We start from the raw sequence: 12961 nt of genomic DNA on the forward strand, positions 1-12961 counted from the left end.
CATTTGGCATTTATTGTGCAGTGTGGTGTATTCGACCAGTTTGCTTCGAATTCATGTGCACCTCACAACACCCCTGAATGTTCTACAGTAAAGTTTATTTTTGGTTGTCAAAACCCATGGAATCGTGCAACTTTATTCACTGGGCAATGTCTTGAATCTCAAACTTTGTCTACTTTAAACAAAACATTATTGGTCTCTCACCAACATCTTCAGGGTCTGGTCATGGATCATAACAGGTATAGTATAAAACATCAATAAATAATTTTAATAAAGTTTTTTTTTATTTATAATACACTTTGGCCAATGAAGTCTACAGGTCAATAGGCAATTCTGTACAATCAATACATGTTGAAACCAGATCATTGATATCGTACATTATGAATTAATATAAATGCTTTGCAGTTGCTAAAGAAAAACAGCATAAGGAAAGAAACAAAATGTTTATAAGTACAGTACAACCTTTTTGGCGGTGGTGCTAGGCAGGGGCAGAAGAGGTTAGAACTTAGTATCACTCTTTACTTACCAACAATATAATCCACTCAAGAGAAAAATATCTCGCATGTTTTCACTAAAGGAATTGAAAAGTATCCATCACAGTACAAAATGTCCTAGAAATCATGTCTAGAACAAGGAGCTACCTCAAAAACTGCTTTTCTTCAGTAAGCTAGTACAAACCTGAATACATTATTTGTCAACCATGAAAAAGCCACTCAATGTTGGACTTAGTGTATATGGAACATAGTGTCATCACTGTAAAAAATGAGGATTATTTAGCTGGGGTTTAATAAAAAGACGTGTTGCAAAATAAAATACAATGGACAAGGTACACATTTTGAAAATAAATTGTAGTCAACAAAATTTAAAATGCAAGATTCTATAAACTAACATTTGCTGCTTTGCAGAAAGGTTACACTAGTTTTAATACTAATTAAATATTATGCTGTCAAATCACGATGAAGGAAGTGCTTAAAAAGCAACCAAAGCCAATCACATTCTGGGTTAAATGATCACTGATAGCATTAGCTGCCAGTTTCTGACAAATGAAAGTGCTTTATTTCACTTCTTTAAAAAAAAATGTGTACATTAATCTGCACCAGCAGCTTACCCACAATACCATATAACAGCACAATTTGATATAACCAATAATGCACAACTGCTGGATAAGAATGATAGCACATTAACCAGGCTGCACTCAGATTTTTCTCATGCTTCCTCTTCTGGAAAATTTAATATCTTGCGGTGGGCCTGGCGTAAATACTGCTGCTGTTTGAAGTACACTTTAAAAGCTCCTTTGATGGCCACAAAGGCAATACCACCCTGCCAAATAAATAGACAGGAATATTTAGTCCACAGTTGACTCCAATGTTCTAGAATTAAAGTGCCCAATTCTTTAGGCTATATTCCCTCCATTTCTACTAATTCATAATTGTTCCATTAATAATATAGTTGTAATAAAACAAGGATTATATATGTGCAACACTGACACTCTGGCTAACATTTTCAATTAAAATAGAATTTAGCAGGTAATAAGGCTTCCAGGCGGAATGAAGCACTTCAGTTAAGTTAGGCTGAGATTAAGGAACTAATCTTTAAATCCCCATGGAATGATCAGGGGAAAATTAAAATATTGCCAAACCTTTGTTTTGAAATGAATATTTTAAATACCGAGTGAAATAAGTTCTTTAAACATAGTACAAGACTGTGTTTGCAGAAATACTGTAAATATTCAGCTTATTCACTTTGGTTTTTTGATGAATCAGAACAGTCTCATTTACATACCACAAAATATATTTTTAGCTAAAATAAAAGCAATATACTCTGGAAATCTGAAATCAACATTATACCGTGTTTTTAGCTGTGTGGTGACGTTTATGCTAATTGAGAGAGTACAATCAAAAGGGAAGAATGCCAAAATTGGGGAATGGACTCTCTCCCGCATTGCCCCTCTGACAACATCAAACAGGAGACTACTACCAACGACACCACTCTGAAAATTCTATTCAGCAACCTTACCTTCGACAGCACCACCTATAATGACAAGAGTCGCAGATGCATGGGAACACCACCACCTGACACTTCCCCTCCAAGTCGCATAGCACCCGGACTTGAAACCAAGTTAATGTCTCTTCACTGTTGCTCGATCAAAATACTGGAACTCGCTTTCTAACAGCACTGTGGGTGTACTTACACCACATGGACCGCGGTGGTTCAAGACAGCAACACACCATCACCATCTCGAGGGCAATTAGGAATGGCCAATAAATGCTGGGATAGCTAGCAACCCTCAAATCCCTTGAACAATTTTTTAAAAAATTCCCAGCATCACACACCCTTCAGCAACTAACAAGTGAATCTGGAAAATTAATACGTATTAGTGTCAGGAGCAGAAGTAGTTTGGAGTTTTGAATTAGGTCACCTGAAGAACATGGTTGAAGCCACTCAAAACAAAATTCAATCCATAAAACATTAAAAAGCTAAAGATGATAAAGCACATATAATGAATTACTACAGACTTCAACTAATTTAGTTTCTTGAAGAAAGTGGATAGCTATAGCCCAAATTGTCAAGGAGCAAATCTATGGAATGTCCCTGAAGAACTGAAAGAAACTTAAGGGTATCAATATAACAGTGCAACTTATATTATTCAATCAAATCCAGCTTCAATTCACAGATGGCAATGACGTGGTGCCAAGCAGAACACAAAGCATTGTGTTTCTTTCAGTATTTGAACTTGCAAGTACCAAACTTTCGCTTTATAATGCTCTCGGGAAGAGACTCTACATGTTTTACTACATTAAAGGTGTTATACAAATACAAGCTGTTGTTGTACCAACATTTGAATTAAGACTAATTTTGAAATTACAGAAATGCTCCAAAAATGTTTCATTACTTGACACAAGGTGTAACCATAATTCCATCCCTAGGAGTTAGCACAAGTAACTGTATTCAGAAAATATTGATAGCAACAAGTGGTTTGCAACAATACAGACTGAAGGAATACTTGTTTCTACTTCACATTGCATTAGTAAAATAATTGCTTTAGTGGAATAATTGATGGCAAACAATTAAATATTTAATTTACCATTGTCTTGGCTGAATTAACCACATTCTGGATTGATTAAACTCATTAGCATCTGGAATATTCAAGTTTCCTTCTACCATTGGAGAAAATTTATATTCAACACATTGACACCGAGTAGTCTATTCTATGTGTGTACACATTATGCAGAAATAAAGAACTTCAATTATTACAATCCCAGACCAGACCTCAACAGTGGCTAGAATACTGGACCAAAACCCTAATATTTTAATTTATTTGTAAATCTGTGCAGAAAGAATGATTTGCTCTAGGAGTGATTGCATGGAGACATAGGACTTGATTATTTTTAAATCAAGGCATATTATTAATACAATACTAACTTTAACTTCACACCGGAGAACAGCTTACAATTACTCCTTAAACACTACTACTAAATTTCCCATTAAACAAGAGAAGAAACATACAGCTTGCAATCTATCTTATGGTATGAGAATTGTGGACTCAGCATCAGGCAGATCAGAATTCAACTCCTCTCTCCAAAGTTTTAAATTTTAAAATGTCCCTCTGCCTGCCTTGGCTCTACCCAGCAATGACCTGGTCTCCCCAAGCAGAAGAACAAAGTATCGCTGCAGGCTTCAAAGCACATTAACACCACAGGGACGTTCCCAGTCAAACCACAGTCAATGATCCCAGACTGAAAAACATATCCCTTTGTCAATTTTACCGTCAGGCTACTAAAAGCACCCAGGTCCCGCAAAACAGAATTCCTTTTAAAAAAACATGACCCTAGCAGCTAAGCAGACTAACCGCGCGGGCTTTTAACCCTTTAATTGCCCAATACTTAGAATCCAATTTTCCTAAAGTCTTCCAGTCATCACAATTCCTACTGCACTTGAAAATTTTTTTTTTTTTTTTAAAAACAGCCTCAGCACGTCTCAAAGCACAACTAATGTCGTACTTTTAAACTGCAAATGAGGCAGCAAACTCTAATAGCAAGGTTCCATAAACAGCAATGTCATAGCGACCATATAATCGTTTAAAAAAAAAAGCATTTGAGCAATAAATGCAGGCCAGGATAGAGAAGAATGTTGTTGCTCATTTTTGAATGAAGTCATGCTATCTTTTATATCCCGAAAAGCTACGCAGGGTGTTGGTTTAGCATCTTATCCGAAAGATAGCAATGCAGCACTCTTCAGCATAGAGTTTGTGTGCTAGAGTTTGTGGTCTCGCCTCTGGAGTGGGGCTTGAACGTTTGACTCAGAGGCAAGTAGGGCATCCAGAAAGCCAAATGTGTACATTTGCACATCGGACATGCGACGTAGTGGTTAGCACTGCTGCCTCACAGCGCTGAGATCCGAAGTTCGATCCTGGCCATGGGGCATGGTCCATGTGGAGTTTGCATATTCTCCCAGTGTCTGTGTGGATCTCACCCCCACAACCCAAAAGAGGTGCAGGGTAGGTGGATTGACCATGCTAAATTGGCCCTTAATTGGAAAAAATAAAATTTGATACTCTAAATTTATAATTTTTTAAAAAATGTACATTTGCGAAATATCCTTTACAATTGATGTACATATTAACAACTGAAGTTACTCTATTAGTAAGAATATATGCAAGCACACTAAAAAGTCAATGTTAAGTAGACATACTTTGTCAGAGATTTTGTATGCAGAAGTTAAGTGAGAATATGCTTCGAAAGTAGGTATAAACTGTAAATATTTAAGAACGTTTCTCACCAAAATAGTCCTTTGCAGGTTTGAGTTGACACTGCTGAACATTAATTTACCAACTATAGTAGCAATAGTAGGAAAAACCAAAGCTCCACAAAGAATACGAGTTGCTGATACATGATCTGCTAGTGGGCTGGCCTCAGCTGGAACACGAGGAACTGGGTAGCCTATTCCTAGAAGGGTAAAAACAGAAGGAAAAATACCATCAAAGAAAACTCAAAACAAATTGAACACTTCCTTTCTGTTTGGCAGAAGGGGGCAGAAAACATTCAACTGCTGCAAGAATAATATTGTCTGTCAGGAAACATTATTCAGTTAAGTAGTCAGCTAGAACCAATCATTATGCAAAATCTTGCTCCAGATTTGTAGCAACGCAGAACAGCCAATGCGTATGTCATGATATAAAGTAGGACTACAAGCCAGGAAACAGCAATTAGCAAAATCTCTTATTCAAGAAAGCCACTTAAGGTTACCCAAGTACTAATTCCAGAATCATAATGGCAAAATATACCAAAGTAAAATATTTGTCTCCATGGGCAAATTGCTTCTTAGTTTCCTGGACACAGGATACTACAGAAGAATTTGTTGAACTCTTGATTTAAATTTCATAACTTAAGTGGCAAAGTCTGTCTTGTGCAATTTTCTATTACGTCACATTTCTAGTGTGTTTTAAATAAAAGCTTAAAATTTGCTTTTTATACTTCTTTTTAAAGTGCCCAATTCTTTTTTTTCCAATTAAGGGGCAAATTAGCATGGCCAATTCACCTATCCTCCACATCTTTGGGGTGTCGGGGTTGAGACCTATGAAGACATGGGGAGACACAAAGACAGTGATCCAGGGAAAGGAGCAAACCTGGGCCCTTGGTGCCATGAGGTAGTGCGAACCATTGCGTCACCGTGCAGCCCTGCTTTTTATACTTGGCTATTATAGCACATCACTTTTCCTCTTGCAGAAGGACAACACTGAAGCAAAGTTGTACAGCGAGTCATCTTCAAGGTGTCCACATTAAGCCCGCTGTACAGGATGATCATATTTTACAAGACAGCATGGCAGCAAGCACTGCTGCCTCACAGCGCGAGGGACCCGGGTTCAATTCTGGCCTTGGGTGATTGTGCAGAATTTGCAGGTACTCCCTGTGTCTGCGTGGGATTCCTCCCAAAGACCAAATATGTGCAGGTTAAGTGGATTTGCCGGGGTTACGGATAGGGCGGGTGAGTGGGCCTAGGTAGAGTGCTCTTTTAGAGGGTTGATGCAGTCTTGATCGGCCGAATGGACTCCTTCTGCATGCTACGGATTCTATTTGTGACACTCACACCATAGGAACCTCAAAAAGAAGTTACCAGCAACAAGTTGTGAGTGGTTTGGTTATATTCTTTCGTCACTCAGCCCACATCTGCTTAGTTTGTTTCTCTTTAATGAGAAGTAGCCAGAGGGAAAACAGATCTTGCCAGGTTAGTATCTCATCAGAATTAATTCCACATTTAACATACACGGAAAGTATTTTACATAAATAAGTCAACAAAAAAAACTAACTGATACTAATAATTCTCTATTGTGGAGCAATCAAAAGATAACCATTTGCAGCATAAAAGAAAGGTCATCAAGAATTATAGCATGATTCTAGCCTGTGTGAAATACAAAACTAAAATATATTCAATAGTAGTAAGTAGCAGGTTTTCTGTCAAGACTTCAAATGGCTTGTGCATAAAGGGCCTAAGCAAACTTGTGTGGGCATTGTAAATTTGTCATGTGGGTATATCTTTTAAATTTAGAGTACCCAGTTATTTTTTCCAATTAAGGGGCAATTTAGCGTGGCCAATCCACCTACCCTGCACATCTTTTTAGGTTGTCCCACACAGACATGGGGAGAATGTGCAAGCTCCACATGGACAGTGACCCGGGGCTGGGATCGAACCCGGATCCTTGGTGTCATGAGGCAGCAGTGCTAACCACTGTGCCACCGTGCCGCCTGTCATGTGAGTAATTCTAATCATGTGTTATTTTTTTCCCTTACTTAATGGTTAAGATCTGTAGTAACTTTTTTTCTGAATTGGTTATCCCATTAATAGGACAGCAAGCATCACTATTCATGAACTTCCTCAGTCCCTGGTACACATTTCCCACATTATGTTAATTCCTTTTCACCTAACTTTGCACCATTTCACTGGACACCTACAGAACAAAAATAATAATCTGAACCTTACAAAATACTTTCTTGGTACACAAAAAGAAAGTGACTACGACAAAAGAATTGTATTTGTATAATCCTCAGGCTGTCACAAACATTTTACAGAACAATGGATTACTTTTGAAGCATAGTCACTATTGATGCATAGGAAAAAATGTCGGTCAATTTTTTCTCCACAGCATTGTGCTACAAACAGTAAATTAATCAATAACCAGATAATAGTTTTCTTTCATGATGTTTGTTCAGGTAACAATGTTGACATGACACCGGAGTACTTTTTCCCCTGATAGATATTCCACTGATAGTATCTGGAATCTTTCATATCTATATGACAGGTGTCATGTGAGAGTACCTTTAAGACATGGATGTTTAAGCAATGTACGTTTAAGAAAACAGTGATGTCAGAGAGTGGGTGGAGCTGAGTTCAGGTCAACCATTTTGAAGTTGCAGTTTGAAAAAGCAGCTTGTGTGTGTCTGTGTGTTTCCAGGAAGTTGCAGTTTGGAGGAAAAGAGCTTGGGGAGTGTGATCTACTGTGATCTCTGCCATGAAAGACTATCTCTGGATCATTTGGTGATTTAAACTCGTAATAGTAAAGCCTTTAACCTGATGTGATTCTGTTTAAAGGTGTCAAGTCTCTTGGAAGTTTGAAGGAACCTTTTGAGGAATTATTTACTGTTGTAATATTTTCAGAGCTATCTTTGAAGTAAGGGGTGTTAAGAGATCCAATGTTTAGTTAAGATGTTAAGTTGAGTTCATGGAATAAACATTGTTTTGTGTTAAAAAGCCCACGTGTCCATAATTGTAATCAAACACCTAGGGAACAAGCCAGGTGCTAGGAAAAGCAACAAATACATTAAAGGGGGAGGTTGGTTGAACTCCATGATACATTTTGGGGTTCTGAAACGCCTCGCCCATAACAATTGGGGGCTCGAGGGGGATAAAATTCATCTATTGGATTGGCTTTTGTGAACTTAAAGACAGTGAAGGATTGTTGCTTTTCCGGTGTGGTATTTTAGTTTACGTGGGGAGCGTGTTGTGGACAATGGCTCTTTCAGAGGCTCAGAAGTTTTTGGGGGTGGAGACTGTCACACGCCGTACTTTACGGACAGAGACTAAATGAACACTGTTGGGTCTGGCAAAAACATTGCAGTTAACATTACCTGACAAAATGCAAAAAGATGAGATAATTATGGCGGTGGTTAAACAATTAAAGTTGCCTGAGATAGAGTTTGATTCATGGGAAATGGGAAAAATTCAGTTGCAAATTAAACAAATGGAACATGAGAAAGAATTAAAGCGGCTTGAATACGAAAGAGAGAGATATAGAGAGGAAAAAGAAAAGGAGCGAGAAGAAAGAAACAAAGAAAGAGATAGAGAGGAAAGGGAAAAAGAGGAGTTTGAACTTCGGAAAATGGCTCTGAAACATGAAAATCAGTTAAAATTGGCAGACGCAAAGGGACACGTACAGTTGGAGGAGATGGATGAGGATAATGAGACAGAGCGTCATAGTCGAAGATGTGGTGGGGATCTATTTAAATATGTCCAAGCATTGCCAAGGTTTGACGAGAAGGAGGTAGAAGCCTTTTTCATTTCATTTCAGAAGGTAGCTAAACAAATGCAATGGCCGCAGGACATGTGGGTATTACTGATTCAAACAACGCTGGTAGGTAGGGCTAGTGAAGTGTTTGCATCACTACCGGAGGAGGTATCTGGAACGTATGAGGAGGTGAAGAAATCCATCTTAAGTGCATATGAGCTAGTGCATGAAGCTTATAGACAAAGGTTTAGAAATTTAAGGAAAGAATTTGGTCAAACATACATGGAGTTTGAAAGGCTCAAACAGAGTAATTTTGATAGGTGGATAAGGGCTTTGAAAATAGACCAAACGTATGAAGCTCTAGAGAAATTATACTTTTGGAGGAGTTTAAAAATTCAATTCCTGATGTAGTGAGAACTCATGTGGAAGAACAGAGGGTTAAAACTGCGAGATTAGCAGCGGAAATGGCAGATGATTATGAATTACTTCATAAATCAAAGATTGGTTTCCGACATCAGTTTCAGCCTGTGAGGGATAGAAACTGGGGACATGAGAAATACTCAAGTGGTAAAGGCAAAGGTGATCTGATGGGAGATAATGAGGAAAGTGTACCTCAGACTTAAAAAAGAAATCCAGGAGGGTGGAAAAGAAATGAAAAGTTTCCAAACGTTTTCACTGTAATAAACTAGGCCATGTAAAGTCACAGTGTTGGTGGTTGAAGAAAAGCACTGGGAAGGCTGATGTGGTAAAACAGGATAAGACAGTGGGGTTTGTTAGAGTGGTAAAGGAAAGCCCAAGGGAAGCGAAGAAGGTGCAAACGATTGTACAGCCTGTTCAAGAAGTAATTGTTAAGAAGGTGCCAGATGTATTTAAAGAATTTACTTGTGTGGGTAAAGTTTACTCATGTGTATCAGGAGGAGCAGGTCAAGTAGTTACAATTTTAAGAGATACAGGGGCTAGTCAATCTTTAATGGTAAGAGATAAGAAATTATGTAGTTTAGGAAGAATGCTGCCAGAAAAGGTGGTGATATGTGGAATTCAGGGTGAGAGGAGTAGGTTCCATTATATAAGGTAAGGTTGGAAAGTCCAGTGAAGAGTGGTGAAGTGGTAGTAGGAGTAATAGATAAACTATCTTGTCCAGGGATACAGTTTATCTTGGGCAATGATATAGCTGGATCGCAGGTGGGAATGATGCCTACTGTGGTGCCAGTGGAAAATCAGACAACTGAAGTGCTGAAGGACGAATATCCTGGGATTTTTCCAGATTGTGTAGTAACAAAGTCGCAAAGTTACAGGTTAAGACAAGAGGAGAAATCAAAGAGTGAAGATGAAGTTGAAGTGCAATTATCAGAAACGATTTTTGATCAGATGGTTGAAAAAGAACAAGAACAGGTGGAGGATGAGGCAGATATTTTTAGTTCAGGAAAATTGGCAGAGGTACAACAGAAAGATGTAGAAATAAAACGGATATATCAGAAAGCATATACGGAAGAGGAATCTGAGAGTATACCAGAGTGTTATTACCGTAAAAATGATGTCTTGATGAGAAAATGGAAATCTGTACATATGCAGGCGGATGAAAAGTGGGCAGAAGTTCATCAAGTAGTATTGCTGGTAGGGTATAGAAAGGAGGTGTTGCGAGTTGCACATGAGGTACCAGTGGGAGGACATTTGGGAATAAGGAGAACTCAAGTTAAAATCCAGAAACATTTTTATTGGCTTGGACTACATAAAGATGTAGTTAAATTTTGTCAATCATGTCACACGTCAAGTGAGAGGGAAACCTCAAGCAGTGATAAAACCAGCACCCTTAATACCCATTCCAGCATTTGAGGAACCTTTTACGAGGGTCATAATTGATTGTGTAGGACCGCTTCCTAAAACAAAAAGTGGGAATCAATATCTTTTGACTATAGTGGATGTGTCTACTAGGTTTCCAGAGGCCATTCCAGTACACAATATTACAGCTAAAAGGATTGTGGAGGAGTTACTTAAATTCTTTACTAGATTTGGACTACCCACAGAAATTCAATCGGATCAAGGATAAAATTTTACTTCAAAGTTATTCAAAGAAGTTATGGCTAGCTTAGGAATAAAACAATTTAAATCAACTGCGTACCGTCCAGAATCGCAGGGAGCGTTAGAAAGGTGGCATGAGACATTAAAGACAATGTCAAGATTATCCAGAGGGTTGGGATGAAGGAATGCCATTTGTATTGTTTGCAATTAGAGATGCACCTAATGAGTCTACCAAATTCAGTCCTTTTGAACTAATATTTGGTCATGAGCGAAGAGGACCACTTAAATTGATTAAGGAAAAATTGGTGGGTGAGAAATCGGAAATTCCACTATTGGATTACGTGTCAAATATTAGGGAACGATTAAATAGAGATGAATTTGCTAGACAACATTTGAAAGTTACACAAAATGTGATGAAATGGGTAGCAGACAAGAAATCCAAAGTTCGTAGTTTTGCCAGTGGAGATAAAGTTTTAGTGTTGTTACCAGTGGTAGGTGAGCCTTTAAAAGCTAGGTTTTGTGGACCGTATCAGATTGAAAGGAAATTAAGTGAGATGAATTATGTGGTAAAAACACCAGATAGAAGGAAGACTCACCGAGTGTGTCATGTGAATATGCTTAAAAGGTACTTTGAAAGGGAAGGACAAACCAAATCCAGATGACTGTGAATTTGACATACCCCAAATTAAATTGGAAAATGAGGATGTTTTGAAAAAATTGGGATGAATTGTTAAGTTACCTTCCAGAGGAAAAACAAACTGACCAGAAAGAGTTATTGATATCACATGGGCAAGTTTGTAGAGATAAATTGGGCAGTACTAAAATGGCTATACATGTAGAAGATGTGGGAAATGCTGTTCCTATCAAACAACATCCATATAGACTTAATCCTTTAAAATTGGCACAGGTTAACAGAGAGATTGAGAGTATGCTGAAGAATGGCATAATTGAAGTGGGTTATCGCCAATGGAGCTCACCCATAGTGATCGTACCTAAACCAGACGGTACCCAACGGTTGTGTGTGGATTATCGAAAGGTGAATGCAGTTACAAGAATGGACTTTTATCCTATCCCACGTTTGGAGGATTGCATTGAGAAAGTGGGACAATCTGCTTTTATTTCCAACTTCCAGACATGGAAAGAACATTTAAAACATCGTATGGAGTTCTTTGATCGACTTCAGGAGGCGGGTTTGGTGATGAAGCTAGCAGAAAGTGAATTTGGAGAAGCCCGAATCACTTTCCTTGCGGAGTTTCCGATACCCTCAAGACGAAGGGAAATAACGCGATTTCTTAGCATGAGTGGATTTGAACGAACAGATGTGCAAATGTTTTGTGGCGTGATTACTCCACTGATGCAATTGCTGAAGTAACGTAAAAAAATTCAATGGGCAGCGGACTTTCAATAGGCATTTGACTGCCTGAAAACTGTGATCATCAATGTTCCTGTATTGGAGAATTGCAAGGGTCTCTGTGGTCAGATTGAACTAAAGTATCTGATTCTAAAGAGAATTGCCGAGAAGTAGAGGAATGGATGGATCATGCAGAGACTTTGATCAAAGAGACCGTCAATCGCGAGGGATTTCAGTTGGAGGAAGAACAAAGAAAAATGGACTATATTATTATACCTGTTTGCGTGTTGTTGTTTTTAAAAAAAAACAAACGAAAAGGTATATTTACTGTGTATATTTTTTAGTGGTTAGTGCAAAAGTGAAAAATGAAACCATCTTGAAGTTGATGGTTTTTTTTTTTCTTGGGGGGGGGGGGGTGAAAAGAGGTGTCATGTGAGAGTACCTTTAAGACATGGATGTTTAAGCAATGTGCCTTTAAGAAAACAGTGATGTCAGTGAGTGGGTGGAGCGGAGCTCAGGTCAGCCATTTTGAAGTTGCAGTTTGAAAAAACAGCTTGTGTGTGTCTGTGTTTCCAGGAAGTTGCAGTTTGGAGGAAAAGAGCTTGGGGAGTGTCTGTGTTTTGCAGTGAGCTGGATCTACTGTGATCTCTGCCATGAAAGACTATCTCTGGATCATTTGGGTGATTTGAACTCATAATAGTAAAGCCTTTAACCTGATGTGATTCTGTTTAAAGGTGTTAAGTCTCTTGGAAGTTTGAAGTAACCTTTTGAGGAATTATTTACTGTTGTAATATTTTCGGAGCTATCTTTGAAGTAAGGGGTGTTAAGAGATCCAATGTTTAGTTAAGATGTTAATTGGAGTTCATGGAATAAACATTGTTGTGTTTAAAAACTCACGTGTCCATAATTGTAATCACACACCTAAGGAACAAGCCGTGTGCTAGGAAAAGCAACAAATACATTAAAGGGGGAGGTTGGTTGAACTCCATGATACATTTTGGGTTTCTGAAAACGCCTCGCCCATAACACAGGGCCTTAATTTAATAGCTCACCTGAATGACTGTAGTTCCCACAATGCAGCATCCTCATTACTG

At 38.3% G+C, this 12961-nt stretch overlaps 1 protein-coding gene across 3 annotated transcripts in view; it reads right to left on the reverse strand.

The window, feature by feature from the left end:
* Nucleotides 1-259: 259 nt before the first annotated feature.
* Nucleotides 260-12961, reverse strand: part of marchf5 (membrane-associated ring finger (C3HC4) 5) — a 141552-nt gene continuing 128850 nt past the window's right edge. For 2 of the 3 annotated variants that reach the window (XM_072479091.1, XM_072479093.1), the window contains 2 exons: nucleotides 4777-4943; nucleotides 260-1317 (listed from right to left, as the gene is read on the reverse strand). In XM_072479091.1, coding sequence (XP_072335192.1) covers nucleotides 1204-1317; nucleotides 4777-4943 — 281 coding nt within the window. In that variant the 3' untranslated portion in view covers nucleotides 260-1203. Of the gene's footprint in view, nucleotides 1318-4776; nucleotides 4944-12961 lie in introns of those variants that run through there. The other variant, XM_072479092.1, reaches the window with a different exon arrangement.

The sequence above is a fragment of the Scyliorhinus torazame genome, chromosome 16, assembly GCF_047496885.1.
Source record: "Scyliorhinus torazame isolate Kashiwa2021f chromosome 16, sScyTor2.1, whole genome shotgun sequence".
Taxonomy (NCBI): Eukaryota; Metazoa; Chordata; class Chondrichthyes; order Carcharhiniformes; family Scyliorhinidae; genus Scyliorhinus; species Scyliorhinus torazame.